Here is a 22,062-nt window from a genome sequence, read left to right as displayed (position 1 = left end):
ATTGCTGTGAAAAAAAATTGTGGGCCCTATTTTATTGAGATTGTGGGCCGACATGTAATTATTAATTATAACCCTAAAACAATTAAAATACTTGTATAAAAGGGCTTAGGGTTAGGGATTGTTTCATAAGGTGTGATGCGAAATTGGTTATTGCAGCAGTATTGCGTTGTAAGGGATTACGGATTGTAATCAGGTTGTAATCATTGGATCATAAAAATATTGGACTTGTTGTTTGGTGGACGTAGCCCAAGGATTAGGTGAACCACGTTAAATCTTGGTGCCTTGTGTTCTTTTCTGTGTGATCTATTATTTTCTGTTATTGGTTATATTTGCATGTAATTGTTATTTCTGTCCGTGGTTTAATCCTAACAGTTCGCACGCCAAGGCTTTGTCCATGATTTGGAGATTTTAGAGGTGTTTTCTTTGCTCTAATTCTAAGCCACCATCTAGGGTTTTTTGGGGCAAATATTCTCTACTTTTCAAATTCATCCCTATTCTAGAGCGCCTTTTTTTCAGCTGACTATGGTTTTACAAAACCCTCTAACTTTTGGTCTTTCGCAAAGATTTTTGGGTATTTGTCATAATTTTATGGGTTCGCACCTTGTGCGGACAATGTGTTGGAAAAATATAAAATATAAATTAAAAACACACACACACACACACACATACACAGAAAATCCATCTTCTCACTCATCTTTCAAGTAAAACAAATAGTTTCAATTGTATTTCAAAAATCATTTTCTAGATTGAAAACTCCCTGAATCGGCAAATTTTGATATTTGTAAATGCCACCATTCACAAATTCCACAAATCAAACAGGCCCTTGTAGAACAGGGGAGACAGTTAAGCCATTTCACAGACCAAGCCACATTGCATAGCACAAGGAGAACAAGCACACCCCCTACAACACAATCTCCTCTAAATTACATACTAGATGAATACTACTCGATCTTCCAATTGTAACCATCAACCATCTCAATACATGTCTCTAATTGTAGGGGAATGCCATGATAACCTAAGTCTCCAAGTATCTATGCATGCTTGTAACTAATCAATTCATGTCAAACTCCAAATGAAGCATAGCAACATTGTGAAGTGATCAAGAATATGATCATGTACTCAATATGAAGAGAACCAACCAAGATCAAAGTCAAAGCTACAAGAGAAGAATTGGGAACATAAACATAACACCAAGTGCTCAAATACTTTCCAAAAGTATAAGAAGTCTAAGATTTGGTATCACAACTAAGAGTTATGTTCCATTTAAACATAGCACCAAACTAGGCTATTTGCAAGAAAACTATTATTTGTAGATTTCAAATATTTGTGCATTTTGACTAAATCTATAGTTTTCATTTTTTAAATAAAATTTAATGAAATTAACCCATACCAAAGCTCAATCCCTACAAATAATTGAAATTAAAAATTTAATTAGTGACAATCTATTCAATCTTAATAATTTTCTAATTAATTCCTATCAACTAGGGAAAAATGATTGAATTTTAAATAAAACTTATTTTAAATTTAAATTTTTTATTGTGACAATCTATTTAATCTTAATAATTTTAATTTAATTCCTATCAACTATGTAAGAAATTGACTAGATTTTAAATTAAAACTATTTTACAAAATCGAATACATTATTTTCAACTCCACATAAGTAATATGGATATCTTAAATATATCCATTAGAATTTAATTTTAATTAATACTTTTAAGTGCCTAAAAAATTAATTGGATTTTAAGTACCAAGCCACATACATCATTTTAAACTCCATACAAACAAACACACATGCATGCGCACACGCGCACGCGTGCACCCACACACACACTCATGCGCACGCACACGCGTGCGCACACACACATATATATGTTTTCTTAGTAAAATTAATATGTAATATTTTAATGAGCTATATTTTACAGTTTTAATGTTAATTAATTTTAAAATTATTATTTGAAAATATTAAAATACTATTCATAAATTAAAAGCTCAATTTTTCTTTTCAATTGTTTTTTATTATTAAAGCAGCAGAACAAGAGTGATGTCCCTTACACAACAACAGCTCGGAAGCATAAGAGGAAATTACAAGGTCAAGAGAAAACCAATGGCAACAAACTAGCATCAAAGCTAGAGAACCACATCAAGTATGAGTACACAACTCACCCACAATGCTAGGAGAAGGGTGAGAGACTTTGGAGTGATTCTTCCTTCACCGACGAACAACTATCCAATCAATACTATCAGCAAGATCACAAACACAAGGCGGTGGGAGCCTAGAGAAGGAATCAACATCGTCAACAAGACCGAAGTGTTGACAATGTTCAGTCATTGCAAGCACACGTTGAAGCGGATCAGGACTAGTATCAAACAAAGAATAGCTAACACAACTAGAGGCTCCAAGGGCTGAAGGAATCACAGTGTTGCTAGAGGGGTTCGAAATAGCAACTCGAAGCAGATTCATTAGGATGAAGTCAGAGCAAGAGGAGCATCAACCAAGGGTGTGACAACATCAATCTGAGGAGATGCATTAGTGCAAAAGCACCCAAAAAAAGAATGTACATATGCCAATCAGTCACTACCGAGCATCAGTTCTGCGCGAGCCGACTGAAGGAGTTTATCTTGGGATTTGTACAGGTCCGTGTGGGGTCGATTGACCCTATTCTATATTGTTCTAGAACAGTCTATAAGCCATTTTAGCAAGAGATAAGGATCTAGATCTTTATGTAAACCGTTTTGGTCTCGTAGGGTCAGTTTTCCTATGTAATAATCTAGAATGTTCCCTAGACCGTTTTAGCTTGTATAAATGGAGTATTTGGGTTTAGAGTTGGACAGGTATTTTTTGAGTGAAGTTGCTCTGAATAGAAGTTTTTGGATACAAAGTTACAGGGAGAAGAAATCTGTAGGAAAGTGTAAATATTGTTCATTTGATGAATCAATTAAAAGAATATTGTTATCTATCTCTTTCTGGTGTTGGTTCCTTTTGTTTTTGCTTCCCTTGAATTTATCACTGCATCATTTTTGGTATCAGAGCTTGGGGAAAGCTCCTAAGGCGCTTGGGAAAAGCTTGGAGAAAGCTTTCAGCTTCGAAGGAGAATTGGATTTTGCAACAAGTTGAGGAAAGAACCTGTAAGTGTGGCCAAAAGACTAGGTTGAGTGGAGAGAACCAAGATACAAGACAGTGGTCACAAGAGGAGATTTATCTCACGATCAGAAGATACTATTCGATACACGGGTTTCATATTGGGATTTTCAAAACAAGAAGGAAGAAGCAAGGAAAAGAGCGAAAGAGAAAAGGAAGAAAAGAGAAGAGGAAGCCAGAATATATCAAGAGATAAAAGAACGAATGGTATTCCTAACACAGGAACTGAGAAAGCGGGAAGAAAATTCAGTGCGACTAAAAGAGGAATTGCAGAAAAATATAGAAAAAGAAAATACAGATCTGGAGCATCAACCAATTCAGATTACAGAAGCCTGTACCGAGACATTGGAAGAGAAGAGTTGTCTGTTGAAAGAACACCCTGATCACATTGATGCTAATATACCAAATGAACAGATCGATGCTGACATACCAAATGAACAGAGTGATGCATATATACAAGGTGAGCAACAACATGTTTTTGATGAAACTTATGATACAGAAGTTCTTGAAGATAGAAAAGAGGTTGCAATGGTTGATGAGCATTGTGATGAAACGGTTCATAAAGAGTTGGATGTGATGGTCCTTAATGCAACCAAGAAATAGCATTTGAAGTTAAGAAAGAAGGTGGTTTGGCCTATCAAAAGGATACTAGCAGCAAGGAAGAAGACTTGTGATGAAGCTAAGAGGATAGAGGAGGCTCCAATAGTGATGAATTTGTCTCCAAGAATGGAGATATTGCAGCATAAAGACATCACAGCAAAGGATGCAACAGTTCCTATAGTAACCCAAATTGGTGAAGTCATATTTAATGAGATTCCATCTAATCCATTCATTGTAGGTTTGCAAGAATTCCATCTAAATATGGAAAAAGTTTACGCACATATTACAGTTGATTTGGATACTCATCAAAAGTACAAACAAAAAATAACAAAGAATTGGAAGGCATGAAAGAGGAAGGCCAATCCAAGGGACTTGGATTCTATTGTCCCTAGGAGTATGGTGCAAAAGCACCCAAATAAAGAATGTACATATGCCAATCAGTCACTACCGAGTGTCAATTCTGCACGAGCCGACTAGAGGAGTCTATCTTGGGATTTGTACAAGTCCTTGTGGACTTGGTTGACCCTATTCTATATTGTTTTGGAACAATCTATAAGCCGTTTTGGCAAGAGATAAGGATCTAGATCTTTCTGTAAGTCGTTTTGGTCTCGTAGGGTCAATTTTCCTATGTAATAATCTAGAATGTTCCCTAGACCATTTTACCCTGTATAAATGGAGTTTTCGAGTTTAGAGTTGGACAGGTTTTTTTTGAGTGAAGTTGCTCTGGATAGAAGTTTTTGAATACGAAGTTACGGGGAGAAGAAATCTGTAGGAGAGCAATTGCAAATACTATTCATTTGATGAATCAATTAGAAGAATATTGTTATCTATCTCTTTCTAGTGTTGGTTCCTTTTGTTTTTGATTCCGTTGAATTTATCTCTGCATCATGCATCAACAGCCAAAATAGTCAAATGTTCATCATTTGCATCCTTCCACAAAGTGTCACCCTTACATCGTGGAAGAGAATAGTCAATGGCCAAATGACTAGTAGAAAAGCATCGCCTACATCTAAAGGGAAGGCCCTCAAAATCTAGCAATTGGGTCCATGGCTTATCCCTGACCATGAAAACTACATCACCGAAAAGAGTGGTGGAAATGTCATAGGTTGACCAAAATGCGGACACAAGTAGATTGACACACCTTAATAATAGACTCATCAACAGAATTGTCTATGGCTTCAAAGCAAGAATTTCCCAAAAATGACTTACGAGACAAACCCACACTCTGCACACACTAAGCAGTCCAGTGAGAGAGTTAAGAGACAGTTTGGGGTATGGCTGAGAGGGAGTGATTACCCCCCACCATAACTTGCTCAAAATCAAATCTGGTACGAGACATGATTTGTTTCCAAGGCTCTGAAACTCAATTGTGCAGATATAGAGGGGATGGCTAGAAACCAACAAATCTACAAACCAGACCACATCATTGGTAGAAATCAACATTATCCACCATTTCCGGACCACAAAACACCAAAGAGGAAGTCTTAGCACATGAAATGGGACATGATTTCACCTTTAAAGGAGCACATTTAACAGCCCAAGCATAGCTCTTTTCACCAACAACAGGGGGAGGAACTCCACGAGGAAGACCATCTGCAAAATGCAAGAAATAAGCGCACTCAGCAGTCCCAACATTCTCTGACACCAACCCCAGAGAGGACCGTAGCAGAAGCCTAGAAAGCACTGCAGCATGCTCAGTCACAACCATAGCAGGGGCAAATGAGACAGATGCCACAGACAACATTCAGTCGGCAAGGTGAAGGGCCCACCTATCCGTGGAAGACTACATTTTCACTTTTTAAACCATGTTACATGTTTTTATTAGTCCACTATAAAATTATTTAACATTTTTTAATTAGCGGACTCATGCCATTTCACTCTCACACTGCCACTGTAATTACACCTCCGGCCTAACTTTAGAATCTCCACTAATATCCACTGAAGCAAGTAATCCAACTAATATAATACGAATTATAACATGATATCATATCACCAAATCTATGGTACATTATATGTATCTAGCATGATCTAGAAAGAATATGCATAATTCGCAATAATACAATGTTGAAACACTAAACTGACCTACATGAGCACAACATATGCACCATAATGCATAGTCAATAATACAATGCCAGTACATAATCTCATTAAAACACCTCGATGATCATATAAACAGTTCCTCAAACCTCTTCGGAAAGCTCAGTGCAATGGATCTCACCTTGATGGCAAAACAATCCTCTTTCGAACACAGCACAAATCACACAATTACTGATAAGGCATTCAATTCGGCATATCTCATATGAATCAAAAAGATTGCACAGCAAATACAGTTGGGCATTACAGAGGGTCTCATATGATCCTTAATAAAGATAACAGTTTCTCTTAGAAGTTACAATCCCCTTTTCCTTGAATTCTACTATGTCCCCTTCATTAACAGACCCCCAATGAGCAAAACATTCAGTAGCATGATTACCTTCAATTTTCTCTACATTGGGATGAAAATTTAAAAAATTAATAAAAACCCACAAACAGGATAGTGATAGACCAGCTAGGGTTGTGGGTTTCAGAAAATAATAGTTAGAATGTTCAAAGCGTTGCAACTTCACAGTTAATGTTAATGGGTTAGCATAATTCTACTCAGACCTCAAAATGATTGATTGAGACCCCAAGTTGACAGAGAAAATTCCCACAACTCTTCAGAAATAACCAGTCTAAGGCTTTGCCTTTGAAAGCCCCATCAAAATTCAACTAAATTTCTCAGACAATATTAAAAAATCCTTTGACATTCTACAAGAGGTTTGGCTCAACCCAAACTATTTGCTCAGGTCTAATAGGCCAAAGATTGTTTTCCCGTGCAGAAAAGAAGCTTCAATAAACTAGTTTGAAAAGACACTTGAGCAGAAGCACAACAAGATGGAAATACAATTTTAGGTCATCCTGAATTTAATTTGCTTATAATCATAACACAAAATCAATTTTTGGCTTACCTAAAACTTTGCTTGCAAGTAATCTTGATCCTCAAAATAAGCTATTCCTATCCTCCAATTATTTAAATTTACCAAAATGACTCCATTTTTCCCAATGATGGACCCTCAATACGAGGATGATAAATGGTTGCCAATATTTGCACTCCTTTTTAAGAAATCAAAGAAAATCGATGCCCCTAGACTGGAATCAACATACTGTCAGGAGCACTCTTCTTCATATCAAGATAAAAAATAGACCAACCCAACCATAGAGAACATTCCTCTCAGCAGTAGCTATTTCTCGCATATCAATAAACACCTTATGCACAAACTAAACAACATTCCTTTCATCAGTAGCTATTTTAAAAATAAGATCTGTGTTGCAGTCCCAAGAACCCCAACAAACTGTAATTAACTCTATAAAGATACAAACCTTTGACAATGTTAGCATCCACGATGAATTTTTCTGTGTCTGACAAACCATCCTAGCTATATCTGTACATCTAATTTACAACACATAATAACTTCACAATTGCCTAGAACATATAATCATTTTTTACCATAAAGTGAAACACCCTGTAATTTGTGAATTTATTACTTGACAATCAAGCTAAATACAAGACACTCTGGTTTAAATGTATATGATCATCCTACCAAAAGCATTCCTGGGCTGAACTGGAGTAGATTTTTAACAACCCTTAATGAGTACCAGTCAAATTACTTCACCGAACATACTCAGTCACCTGACATCATTGTTTTATATGCAGATGCTTCCAATCTGGCTTCATACGCGTAATCCAGACTTTTGAATAAGAGAGCCATGTTTTTAAGGCTTGTGTCCACTGGACCTCAATTTGGGTAAATGTCCCACCTCTGGGAACTTTTGGCCTATCAGAAGACCTGTTAGGCAGTCCATTATGTTAATAGTATCCATTATTTGTTCAAAGGCAATTTCATTATGCTTTCAATAATTCTCCATTAAATATAGTGAATAAATCAAAACATGGATCAAAGACCTTAAATTAAAAAGTGCAGTTCATTGGCATATGTAAATATCAAGAAAAACCCAATATGCAAACTTCAGAGAGCCCCAACCATGACACATGAACACTGCACCCACAAAAACTATTGCTTACAATGCTTTATTCAAGTCCAAAAACAAAAAATAGTACAGATTATAAAGAAATGGCAAATTTGAAAATAAATGAGTGAAATTCTTAAACAAACTAGAATGTTGATATTTCATTAATCTATATTACTAGAAATGAGAAGCAAGGGCTTCAAGTTTTTTGAGAAAAAGAATTCAGGGTGGGTTCTTATACATTGGAAGAATATTTAAATTTTAAATATCATCATATCGCTAAAAAAATAAAATTACAAATAATTCAATTTTATTTGTGCTAGCATACTTATTCCATTGTTATCGTTAGTTTTTAAAATTAAGATTCCATATTTTTTTTCTAATTAGTTATATTTTGTGTTTTTTCTATTTAGTGTTATTTTATTTGAGCATTTATGTTGCTTTTGTATTGTATTTTCGGTTTTATTTGGTTTTCTGTGGTGGTTCTTTTTATATTGTATGTGTTTGTCTTCTTCTGTGTCTATGTGCACGAGAGTGTGGGATTATTCTTGTATTTTCACTGTGTTCATTTTTATATCGTTGAGGTGTGTGTGGTATGCTATTAGTCTGTGGATGTGTGTTATTTTTTGGATTTATATTTATTTTAATTTATTTAGTATTCTTTTCTTCTTTGTCCTTTGGTCTTCCTTGATCAACCCTTGTTCTACATGCTGACGCCCTCCTCTCTCCTTCCTTTCTCATTTTATTGCTTCCTAGGTCTGATTTTTGTTATCTTTCTCTTCCTGCTACTCTCTTGCATCCTGATGATGAATCCCAGATTGTGATTCAAAATGTTGATGTTAAAAGATTCTTAGACAGTCGAATCCAGAAACAAGAGCATCATTCTTATGGATAGTGGAAATCTGATTGCTTTAGCATACTTATATTTAGAAAAAATCTATGTAAAAGATACACCTATTTTTATTTACTTATACTGCAACTTTGAACACTGACTGTCATATATAATTCTAACCCTAATTAGACCCTAACTGTAATTGAAATCTTATATTATTCTCTTATCTTGACCATACCATAAAATCTTTAAAATCTTATCATATTCTCTAGCTTTTTTAATTAACAAAAAAATATTCAATATCTTTTTCTCAAGTAAAATCTTATTTTAATTTTTGGTCATCCTATAATCTCAATTTCATGTTGATTTTATTATCTAAAACAATATTTAAAATTTCTATAGAAATCTTAACTTATTCTCTAATCCTAACCATGACCTAAATAAAAAATTTAACACCTCATCTTATTATTACTTTAGATTTATTATCCTATTATAAAGTCTATCTTGCTTTTGAAATATAAAAAAATATCCGTTGCTTTTTTATTTTATGAACACAGATGCATGACTTCCCTATATGTGAGTGGCACATGCCTTCAGCAATTACCACTGATAATAACATCATATTCAGCAATTATGGACATAGTGCATTGGTTGAGAGAGGTGATAGTTTGGTTGATCACAAAGCTTGAAAACACTCCTAGGCCATGACCACTCACAGGCCTTGTGCACCCACTCGACATCTGTGATCACAAATTTGGAACTTGAAGTGCATGATATGCATGCCAAACAACCAGGCCTTGTCTGTGCCTCAGGTTTGGGTGAGATCCCCTCTTAAATTACTTCTTAAATTATCAAAAAGAGTAATTTATTAACTTCATTTTCAAATTCATACTATGAGAGTTGATAAATAGCAAAAAAATGTTCATACTAGACAACAACCTCATATTATGATAATAGATAATTTTTATTATCTCTGTTTAGTATCTAATGGTTATCTATTGTAATCTTTTCTAAATATTAGAATGTTTCTAATATTTAGTTTTCCGTTTCTAGAATAGAATGTTTCTATTCTTTACGATTGTTTCTTAACGAAACATTATTCAGTCTCTTGTATAACTTGATCTCTTGATCCTTGTTAATAACAAGCAAATATTTTCCAATTACTTTGTAATATGGTATCTATACACTATATTTTGTGTAACACTCTAAACCCTTCTATCCAAGGTGTTCCATGAAATTGGGATGCTTAAATGCCGGCTTAGAGCTCCCTATCCACGGAGTACAAGAAGTTAGGATTTGAATATGCAAGCTCTCAGCTGAGTCTTAGAAATGTGCTTCTTGCTAGTAAACCATGCAATGGGAGGTTCTTTTAGAGACGAGATGCAAGAGTGCAAATGTTCACCAAATATGTCTCAATGATGCAATGTAAGATGAAAACTAAGCTAAGATGAGAATGCAAAGTGCAACTACTCTAAGCATGGATGAGAGTATTACAAACCAACTATTAAGCTATGTGAGATAGAATTATTGCAAAATGGAAACTAGACTAGCATGCAAATATGAATCTAAGCTAAAATGCTATGGTATGAAGGAATGAAGTTCTCCACAAAGCTCCAAGAAACCTGTTAGAAAACCTGCAGCACAACAATATTCAAGAGTGTGTTTTTCATATGAGGAGAAAGCCCTCTTTTTAAAAAAAATTGGATGGTTGAGATCAAAAGACAAAAAATGGCTAATCAAGGGTGGAGAATAATCCTTGCCTAATTTTTGACATTAAATGTCCTTAGTCAAAATAAAAGGCTCCACTCATAGAAATTATGCATTTTTGTAGAAAATGATTTTGTTTTGTCAAAATGGGAGGCTCTCAACACATGGAAAATTACACCTTCATGTGTAGACAAAAACATTGTCAAAATGGGAGGCTCTCAACACATCGAAAATTACACTTTCATGTGTAGGCAAAAATATTGTCAAAATAGGAGGCTGTACACATGGAAAATTACACCTTCATGTGTAGACAAAATGATTTAGTCAAAATAGAAAGCTCATTTGTAGACAAAAATGCATTTCTTTTATTTATGAAATAAGAAATGTGTGGATGGATTTTTGAGAATTATATTTGGATTAAAAGGGAGCAAATTATTTTAATCAAATATGTGTTTAGGATATGATGGTCAAACTATAGGTTAAAATCAAATAAATTGATTTTACCTTATTTTTGAAAGTTTGTGATCAAACACTTGGTAACATTAGCAAGAAATGCTAGAAAAGGGTTTATGGTCTAGATAACCATTTTTAGGTGATTACAGTATCAAAGCCAATACTCTTAATTTTTTCGAATTTGATATCTTGATCTTTGTTAAAAATAAGCAAATATTTTCCAATTACTTCGTAATATGGTATCAAAGTCAATACTCTTAATTTTTTTTAATATAATTATAATTTCTTGGTTGAAATTATTTGCCTTCTATTTTCAAAATTCTTTACATGCATATTTGTTTCCAACTCTCTCTATAATCCGACTAGGGTTTCCGTTCTGAGAGATGTGAATCCGTCAACTTTTGGTTCAGTTTTGCAACCCATTTTTGTTCAGATCCGTCTGTTTTTCTGCATTTTGCCATTTTTGTGAGTTTTTTTTGCAATACAACCGTTTTTGTTCAAAACCCTAATTTTATCTACCAAATCAAAAAAATATTCAGAGATTCTTGGTGGACATTTTGAGATCTCAATTGGGTTTTCCTCTGTTTCTCTAGGTGCCTCAATTTTTGAACCAGCCGATCCAGAAACTGACAACATATTCTTTCTAGGTTTTTCGAGCTCTCTTCTAAGTCACCCTTCAAACTTTTTGGGTTTCTACTTTTTTAAGGTTGCATGTACTTGCATGTTGTTTGCATGTGCTACTTTACCATGCAAAGTCTTGTATTTTGCCTCCTTTAAAAATTCTAGTGGATTTTCATATTTTTTCCCCTAAAAATTTTTTTATGGATTTCTATAAATTTACCCTTTAAATTTTCTGATACTATAATTCGCAAAGTTGTGTGGGATTCCTTTGTGAGTTTGTAATTTTTCTTCAAAAATTATCTGTTGGGTTTTACCCTTTTTCCTAAAAAACAAAGCTTTGTACTATTAGGTTTTGATTGATTTTTCACCTCAAAAATTATGTTGGGTTTTAATTGATTTTTCACCTCAAAAATCATGTTGGGTTTTGATTGATTTTTCATTTCAAAAATCATGTCAAGTTTTGATTTAGTTTTCACCTCAAAAATCATGTTGGGTTTTGATTGGTTTTTCACTCCAAAAATCATGTTCGGTTCTTTCAATTTTCTCCTTAAAGTCATGGCTTTTTTGCAATTTGTTTTGGAGCATTATACTCATCTGCAAAGTTTTGGAGCATTAGCAGACATCCTCTACTCTAGATTCAGAAGGCTCTTGGAAGAAGAACATTCAATGCAACTATTGCCACAAGTTTGGTCACATGAAGGTTGAATGACGGAAGTGTCTAACTCCCCTATTTAAGCAATCTGGTTCATAGCCCACAGCAAACAGTGCAAAGCACCTTGAGCAGACAAAATCTACCTTTAGATTTTTTTAACAACTTCATACTCTAGATAGATTAACCATTAAGGGAGGGTATTACGATAATAGATAGTTTCTATTCTCTGTTTAGTATCTAATGGTTATCTATTGTAATCTTTTGCAAATATTATTAGAATGTTTCTAATATTTAGTTTTTTGTTTCTAGAATAGAATGTTTCTATTCTTTACGATTGTTTCTTAAGGAAACATCGTTCAGTCTCTTGTCTAAATTGATCTCTTGATCCCTGTTAATAACAAGCAAATATTTTCCAATTACTTTTTAATATTCCATACTTCAGTTTCACCACATGACATCATTGAGTTGACACATACATCATCTAGTATACGGCAGAAGATCTATGTACGCCCCCTACAAGACTGATTAAATAGAAATCTGTCTCAATTGGGAGCTCATGGTGCCAAATGAAAACATAAAATTGTTGTTGATAGATGTTCAATTGGTTAAAGGACAATGGACATAAACAATTTATTATTTTTTTCTAATTTGATGGCCATTTGTTACAGTGGTGCAGGAGCACCCAGGCAAACTGTGATCATATTGTTGGTTTGATTTGTTCAATTCTAATTTGTTTTGGTTTTTGTTTTTTCTCTCTCCACTTTTCAGTGTTTCGCTCCAGCTCATATACTGACACTAGCATGCCCAAAGCTGCAACAACACGCGATCAACCAATTGTATAAAGCAGATTTTGAATAATGAAGTTTTTTTATAACTCTAAGCCTATGCTAGCTACTGCTAAACATCATTTCCTTCTACATGTAGCACCAAGACTAGAGGAAACATCCAAAATCACAACCAATGGAAGGAAAGTGTAAGATCGCAAGGGTACATGAAAAATGGATCCACTTGCAGACATGTATGCAAAATGTAGAAGCATAGACAAGGCATGTGAATTGTTTGACAAAATGCCTCCAAGAACAGTTGTCTTGTGGACAGCAATGATTACCGAGTATGCACAAAATGGATTTGTCGAAACAACTCCAGACACGTTCAAGTAAATGAAATTGGTAGGCATAAGCCAAATTCCACAACCTTTGCCAGCATCCAAAAGCCATCATCAATTGGAAAACGGCCAAGAAGAAGGTAAGACAGAAAATACCAATGGGCTTTCACAGGGATTTTTCCTTTGGACGGCAAAAAACAACACTGTGTGGGAGACAAGAGGAGGAGATAAGAGCTAGGGTGGGTAAAGAGAGAAGATAGCCACAGGAGGGGTGGTGGGTTAAACACCCATACATTGCCTTTTGAGGAGTGTCTAGTTAGAAGTGCGAGGAACTATGAAACTCTATGCTACATAGAGGAGTCCAAAAAGACCACAAGAGGGATGGGGGTCGATTACACTCCAAGAAAATGTAGTTTAAGTGGGGGTATGGTGCAATGAGTGTGTGAGGATTACTACAACTGGGGAGTAGACAAATAAAAACTTATAAAAGCCATTGCATGAATAAAGAGGGGCAGTTTTTCCAAAACAAAGGACAAAGATTTCCGTCAAAGACAAGGAAGAATGCCTATTGGCTATTACAAAGTAATTGGAAAATATTTGCTTGTTATTAACAGTGATCAAGAGATCAATTTATACAAGAGACTAAATGATGTCTCCTTAAGAAACAACCATAAAGAATAGAAACATTCTATTCTAGAAACAGGAAACTAAATATTAGAAACATTCTAATATTTACATAAGATTACAATAGATAACCATTACATACTAAATAGAGATAATAGAAACTATCTATTATCGTAATACCCTCCCTTAATGGTTAATCTATCCAGAACACGAAATTGTCAAAAAAGCGTAAAAGGCAAATTCTATTTGCTCAAGGTGCTTCGCACTATTCGTTGTGGGTTGCAAACCAAATTGCTTAGATAGAGCAATTAAGCGCTTCCGACATTCTACTTTCATGTGACGAAACTTTTGGCAATAGTTGCATTGAATGTTGTTCCTTCAAGAGCCTTCTGAATCTGGAGTAGAGGATGTTCGTTGAGAAGATTGTTGATGGTACTTTGGATAATGCTTCAAAACTTTGCAGATGAGCATAATGCTCCAAAACAAACTGCAAAAAGCCATGATATTTAGGAGAAAATCGAAAGAACAGAACATGATTTTGGGGGTGAAAAATCAATCAAAACCCAACATGATTTTTGAGATGAAAAATTAATCAAAACTCAACATGATTTTTAAGGTGAAAAATCAATCAAAATCTAACAATACAAAGCTTTTGTTTTTTAGGAAAAACGGTAAAACCCAGAAGATAATATGGAGAAAAAAAAATCTGATTCTGTAATTCGCAAAGTTGTGTGGGATTTCTTTGTGGGTTTGTAATGACTGATTCTGTAATTCGCAGAGTTGTGTGGTATTCTTTTGTGGGTTTGTAATAATTGATTCAGGGCTTCCAACCTAACCAGGCCTCTTCCGGAGTTTTACCTTTGACCGCCACTGTGGCTGATTGGTTCAAAAGATAAACTGCAATATTGACTGCTCTGATACATATTACAAAGAAATTGGAAAATATTTGCTTGTTATTAACAATGATCAAGAGATCAATTTATACAAGAGACTAAACGATGTTTCCTTGAGAAACAATCATAAAGAATAGAAACATTCTATTCTAGAAACAGAAAACTGAACATTAGAAACATTCTAATATTTACAGAAGATTACAATAGATAACCATTAGATACTAAACAGAGATAATAGAAACTATCTATTATCGTAATACTGGTTGTATACAGTATTGTCTGAGAATACTAATGAATTAATAAGTTGTTGAACCCTTTGGGTATGTGCAGATGAAATTTGATAAATGTTTGACATCAATTTTTATTGCTGTTAATAGAATTGTCTGGTGATACATGGTGAAATAGCTCTGAATCATACAGGCCAGAGAAACTTTCTCAAGAAAAGAGTTCAGAACTCTGCAGCTCCAGACAATTATGTTTCTGGTAACAAAGAATAAATCCAACTACAGCATCAACAGAGCAAATTATCAAACAAAAAGTGACCAGTAGGGAATAAAAATTACAAACACAAAAGACAGGTACCACAAATAATCTGATAGCATTAACATAATTCACATCAATTAATGGAAACACAATTAATCCAGCACATGGCCTTTTTCCATTTATTTGTGTGCTCATTAATAGACCCTGACAAACATGTCAAACAAAACTTACCAACATATGCTTATTCGTTCACATTTGCTAAAAGATACTCTTTTCATCCTAATATCCCAGCGAGTAGTGACTTTAACTAACTTTATACTTGGCATAAATCGTGACAGTCTAAAATGGTACGAAATGGTGTAACAATCTATTCTGCAGTTGGCAGAAAGTGTAAGTTCTAACTAATAATATATTTAAGGAGACAATGAATTTTTTAAAGTGTAGCTAGAAATGAAGTGTCAAGACCATACCTTTTCCTGAATGGTGGAAGTTTGACATGCTTTCTTGAAGAAAGTTTCTCCCCTTCCTTCACAGGTGAATTATGTCTTACAAAACAAAGCTGTGTCCATTGCAACAAAAAGAACAAGATTAGATCCACCCTATAACAACTGAAGTTTACAAATTTAAAAAGATACTTAATCTAAGAAACCAAGTTTCTATCAATAATCAATTGCTGAAACAAATGCATCCTTAAGAAAACAGTGTCTCCAGATAATTTCATCAGATATAACAAATGCCAAATTATTGTTGGTATCTTTTTAAGTGTGGGATTTTATCATACCAAGGCAACAATGAAATTGAAAGAATTTTCAGAGAAAGAAGATTCTGTACTTCTCAGTTTTCCTGCTTAAGCTTATATATCAGGGTACAATACTTGAAAATGGTATATACTTAAAGTATCATTTAAATATTCAAGATTAAAAACATTGAAAAAAGAGAGTTACTTGAAAAATACTAATAGTAAAGACTTAAAGGATCAAAATATTCAACAATTAAGAACATGGGAAAAAAAAGCATGAAAGTTGCTTCTATAGAGCTAGATTAGTCTCAGCATAAAAATTTCAATTTGAGAGGCTATCCCATCTGAAGATACCCTCTTCTAGAAATAGGAGGTTAAGGAAATACAAAGGCTGCCACCTAGAGATGTGCTGGTTGATAAACAAAAAAGTGAGACAAGAAAGTTTATTGAGTTCTGACCCAAGGCATGTTGACCATTGTGAACCTTGGGATACAAAAGTGTCTTTCCTATATGAGTAATTGTCATTTTAGTTAATAGTTTAATGTGGATGAGTAGGAAATTTGTTGGATAGGTAACGTGGTTGTATAGGAAAGGGAAAATAATGTGATGCAGGAGCGCCTTCAAAATTTGATCAATCAGCATCAACCATAAGAAAATATTTGTTTCTATTTTATTTGTTAGCTCTAACGAAGGAAATTCAAATATAGATCAATTTCCCTCTCAATTTGATGCTCTGGACATGCAGGGGATTCCATTTGCCACGTATGTCATTGACTTGCAGTCCAAGCACTTGAGAAGAGTCTGAAGAGTTCATCTGGGGAGGTGCTGTAAATTGCATGTGCCACCCTTGTTTCTATGTCTTCATTCCCAATTGGTGCACCCATGTGAAGGAAGAGTTGCAATTAAGAGAAAAGGTTGGATGTCATGGTTGCTACATTGTAGGAGTCTTGTTTGAATCCTTGTATGTCATCTTTGACTACAGAAGAATGGTACCACTCAAGAATTGTGTTAGAGTTCCACAGCTAAATTGGCTCTTGACAATGGAGTTGGGTGCCACATTTATGAAGGGACTCCTATCTCTCTTGGTCTTGCTTGGAAACTCTTTGAAAATCTTCTCACCACACTGAAGAAATTGATAAAAGGATTAAAAAATAAGTTTGGATTAGCTTCACATATATTTTTCTTGAATGTTAAAAGTAGAAGAAAGCCCTTGAAGAGTTTGTCTGTAGGTTTGGAGCTCAAAGGTCAGTTTTAGCTCATATCAGAGAGACAATGTTAGGCTAGAGAGTACAATTTCATTCATAGTTCTTGTAGATGTTTCCACAATGTTAGTTTTCTATCTTGTGTCACTTGGAAATGTTGTAGATATGTTCTAGATCAGTCTTGTAAGAGAAGATTCTGCCCCATTTCTCCCGTGAATGTTTGACATAATAATGTTCTGTCTTTGAAATAAAATTAGCATATTTCCTCATGAATAAATCAGCAAAATCAGCATATTCATTGTTTTTCTGCAAAATCAGCAAGTTTGAGAATGATTGAAATCTAATTGGTAGTTTCTTATATCTGCAAATTAAAGTATTGAAGAGATGGTTAGTGTCCATGATAAATTAGTACAATATGTCCTTGAATATCCCTCTAAATCAGATCCAACTGTTACAAATACTTGATATTAAACAGAGATCAAAACGATCAATATATACAAAAGGAGAATCGAATAGAATAGAAACATTCTATTCTAGACTACACCTAAATATTTTCTAATATTTACAATAAGCTACAAGAGTGAGCATTAAAGATTATTCTAATACCCCCCCTTAATGCTCAATCTATTTACTACACCAATAGATCCCCTGAATTTAACAAACTTGTCAGGACCAAGGGATTTTGTGAAAATATCTGCTGGTTGCTCTGAGGTAGGGACATAGAGTATAATGGCAATGAAGCTCGATGTGCTTGGTCCGTTCATGAAACACTGGGTTTTTGGCAAGTTTGAGTACTGCCTGATTCTCTGTAAACAAAGAAGTTGGACCTGCTTGAGAAATATGCATATCTGCAAGCATCTGACAGAGCCAAACTGGTTCACAAGCTGCCTTGACAGCTCCTCTATATTCTGCTTCTGTAGAGGAGAGTGCATGTGCCTGTTGCTTCTTACTGGTCTAGGTAACTGCTGCAAATCCGATACTGAACACATAACCAGATGTAGATTTCCTGTCATCAACTGAGACGGCCCAATCGGAATCGGTGAATCCATTGAACTGAGGAGTAGTACTCCTTGTGTAAAGAAGACCATAATCTGTAGTACCATGTACATAGCGTAACACACGTTTCGTTGCAATCCAATGATCAGTCTTGGGGTTCGTCATAAACCGTGAGATGTAGCTGACTGCAAAACTGAGATCAGGTCTAGTAGTAGTGAGATAGATGAGACTACCTACTAGCTTCTTGAAGAGTGTTTCATCTACAGGAGGAGAATCAGATTGTGTGGACAATTTCAAGCCAGTCTCCATAGGAGTGGAGGCAGGTTTGCAATCCTGCATTCGAAACCTGTCAAGCAAATTTTTGGCATACTTGGACTGAGACAAAAAATACTGTTTTCAGTCTGCCAAACCTCAATACCTAAACAATAATGAAGCAATCCAAGATCAATCATATCAAAAGTCTTGCATAGATCCTGTTTGATATCTGAAATCAAATGTTCTAAACTCCCAGTAATGATCAGATCATCCACATAGACAACAAGCAAAAGAATATCATTACCAGAGTGTTTAATATACAGATTACTATCTGACGGACTACGCTGCAATCCCTAATTAACCAAGTACTGATCAATCTTTATGTACCAAGCCCTGGGAGCCTGTTTAAGACCATAGATGGCCTTCTGGAGTCTACATACTTTTGGTTCTGAACCGGCAACCTTAAAACCTGGGGGCTATGTCATGTAGACTTCTTTGTGTAATTCACCATTGAGAAAGGCACTCTTCACATCCATCTGATGAACTTTCCAACCATACTGAGCTGCAATGGTAAAAAAAATGCGAATAGTGCTCATCTTGGCTGTCGGAGCAAATGTCTCCTCATAGTCAATGCCTTCGCGCTGGGTGAATCCTCGAGCAACAAGTTTGGCTTTGTATTTGTCCAAGGTACCATCTGCATGGTACTTGACCTTATAGATCCATTTACAGCTAATGGGTTTCTTCCCAAGAGGGAGATCTGAAAGAACCCAAGTGTGGTTCTTTTGAAGACTCTGAAGCTCAGCATCCATTGCTTGTTCCCATTCTGGAATTCCTTTGGCCTTTGCATATGTCTAGGGCTCAGGGATACTGTGGATGTTGGCCATAAGAGCTATATTAACTGTGTTGTGTTGAATGCTCTTATTTCTGGAGGTTCTACCCTCAATGAGTTCATTAGGACGAAGCTCACTAATCGTTTGAGCCCACCATTTTGGTCGAAGAGTCGAGGAGCCAATATCAGATGCAATCGGAATAGCTGGATGAGGAGCAGGAGCAGGAGCTGTATTATCTGGAAGTGGCTGAGGTGGTGTATTAGTAGCATCAGATGACTCATATAAAATAGAAGAACCCAAGTCAGAGATTGCTAAAGATTGAATCTCGGAATGCAGTGGGTAGTCAGAGAGCGGAAATGGTCCGAGTTCCTCATCAAACACAACATCATGACTGAAGATTAAACGATCAGTATTTACGTCAATCAGTCTGTAGGCCTTATGTGTGTGACTGTATCCTATAAACATAAGTTTTTGGCTTTTGGAATCCAACTTAGTGCGTTTGGCATCAGGAATCCATACATATGCCAGAGAGCCAAAAACTTTCAAATGGTTGATCCTAGGTTTGCGACCAGACCAGGCTTCCTCAGAAGTCTTATGATTAACTACAAGGGCGGGTGACCGGTTAAGGAGGTAGACAGCTGTGGATACTGCTTCTGCCCAATATTTTCTGGGAACATTTCTATGTTCTAGCATAGCCCTAGCCATTTCTGTGATAGTACGGTTTCAACGCTCTACAAAATCGTTTTGCTAAGGGGTGTGAGGTGTGGTGAACTGACGTCTAATGCCATGAGTAGTACAGAAGGCAGAGAAAGAAGAAGAGAATTCCCCCCCATTATCGGTCTTAAGAGTATAGGTGGAGGAACCAGACTCTTTTTCTACTAGAGCTTTAAACTGCTGAAATATAGGAAAAGCATATGATTTTTGCTTAAGAAAATATACCCACATTTTGCGACTGAAATCATCCACAAAGAGTAAAAAATACCTGTTCCCAGTAATAGAAGGAGTATTCATAGGACCACATACATCAGCATGGACCAGCTGGAGCACTCTATATGCCCGCCATGATTCACCATTCTTAAATGGTGTCCTATGTTGCTTCCCTACTTGACAAGCTCCGCAAACGCAATGGTTCTGGGTCTAAATATGAGGTAGGCCATGGACTAAATTATCCCGAGCAAGTTGTGCTAGATACTGAATGTTCAAATGACCGTATCGCTGATGCCAGAGACTATTGAGAGTGGATGATTCGGCAATGAAAGCATGCTCAAGAGAATCACCTGAATCTACAAGTTTATTAATACCTGATCCTCAAGACCGACAGCAAGGGTAGTGCGAGAAGCACGAACAATAATCGAACACTTATTTCCACTGAAAACGACATCCAACTGAGGAGAGTGCTTCATAATTTGACTAACAGACAGAAGATTATGTTCCATGCCAGGAACATAACATACATTGAGGAACATGAGTTTTCTTCCTCCAGACTGAATTTGAATATTTCCCTTGCTGACAATATTGTATTCTTCGCCACCTCCAAAGATTACTGAGTCAGAATAGGGAGTGAATTCAACAAACCAATCACGCCTATGAGTGAAATGTCGGGAGGCACCAGAATCGATGTACCAGGCAGAAGATTTCACATGATTTGCAGGTATGCTTGCCATAAAGGCATGGTAGATAGATTCTTTCTACTCTGAGTGTTGGGCAGCATGGGCTTGTTGTTTAATTGAGTCTAACTTCTGATTTTGCTGATACAGATGCTCAAATGGCACAAACTTCGAGGTGAGAAAATGAAAGACCCAGAAAAATTGGAGTACCCAGAAAAGAGCTCGAAAAACCCAAAAATAAAATGTTGTCGGAATCCACATCTGCTGGCTCGAAAATTTAAGTGCAAAAAATGAGACATCCAAAAAAATTTGACGACAACCCATTTGAGATCTCGAAAAACCCACCACAAATATAAAATCAAAAAAAATTCGGACCCAAAAAATTAGGGTTTCAAAGCCAAAACTCAGTCGGCGGCCATGGAAGGTCAAAGACAATAGAAAATGTCGATTGAAAAAACCAAATCTATTTCCCAGATCACGACTTCAGGCTGAGACGGTGCAAAAACATTGAGTTTGACCTCTAAACGGTGGAAGATGCAGGCGTTTTGTAACACAAAGCCGTGAGTTGGAAGGAAGCCGCGAGTTTTAAAAACCAGAGCCGTCTGTAACTGAGCCACGGATCTCCCAAAAACGGCACCAAACACAAAAATCCGTTGCAGAGCATAGGTAAATACGAGTCACGAGCCCAGAACCAAAAATGAGCTGTGATTTTTCACCAAAGGTAAACCCGTGATTTTCAACACCAAAAAAAACGTGAGTTCCTTAGCCATAAATGCGAGTTTCAGAACATGGGAGCAAAAAAGAAAAATAGCGAGTTGCAGATAATCGTCCACGATTTCCACGCGTTTTGCAAATGACGAGAGTTGCAGAAAAACGTGTTTGGAAGTCGCAATTTTTAGGGCAAACTGGTCAAAATCTTAGACACAAAGACCTCAGACAAAAATCCTAGTTGAAATCTCAAGGTTTTTAGAAAGCAAGGATCACAAAATAATTTCAAAAATTGACTCTGATACCATGTTACAAATACTTGATATTAAACAGAGATCAAAACAATCAATATATACAAAAGGAGAATCGAATAGAATAGAAATATTCTATTCTAGACCACCTAAATATTAGAAACATTCTAATATTTACAATAAGTTACAAGAGTGAGCATTAAAGATTATTCTAATACCAACTTATAGCTTAATAAGTTTAAAATTGAATACCTAATATTCTATGTTTCCCAGCACAATGTTGGCCTCTTGATCTTGTCTTGAAAATAATTGTCTTGG

The 22,062-nt window shown here is 35.6% G+C and overlaps 1 protein-coding gene across 1 annotated transcript in view; it reads right to left on the bottom strand.

The window, feature by feature from the left end:
- Positions 1–7,025: 7,025 nt before the first annotated feature.
- The window catches only part of LOC149556195 (U11/U12 small nuclear ribonucleoprotein 25 kDa protein-like), a 51,879-nt gene continuing 36,842 nt past the window's right edge, over positions 7,026–22,062 (bottom strand). Inside the window, exons 4-5 of the mRNA XM_089830326.1 lie at positions 15,627–15,715; positions 7,026–7,605 (exon numbers count right to left, since the gene is read on the bottom strand). Coding sequence (XP_089686452.1) covers positions 7,455–7,605; positions 15,627–15,715 — 240 coding nt within the window. The 3' untranslated portion in view covers positions 7,026–7,454. The remainder of the gene's footprint in view (positions 7,606–15,626; positions 15,716–22,062) is intronic.

The sequence above is a fragment of the Cupressus sempervirens genome, chromosome 5, assembly GCF_028749045.1.
Source record: "Cupressus sempervirens isolate cs-2001-9-10 chromosome 5, ASM2874904v1, whole genome shotgun sequence".
Taxonomy (NCBI): domain Eukaryota; kingdom Viridiplantae; phylum Streptophyta; class Pinopsida; order Cupressales; family Cupressaceae; genus Cupressus; species Cupressus sempervirens.
This window is presented reverse-complemented; position numbering and strand designations above follow the sequence as displayed.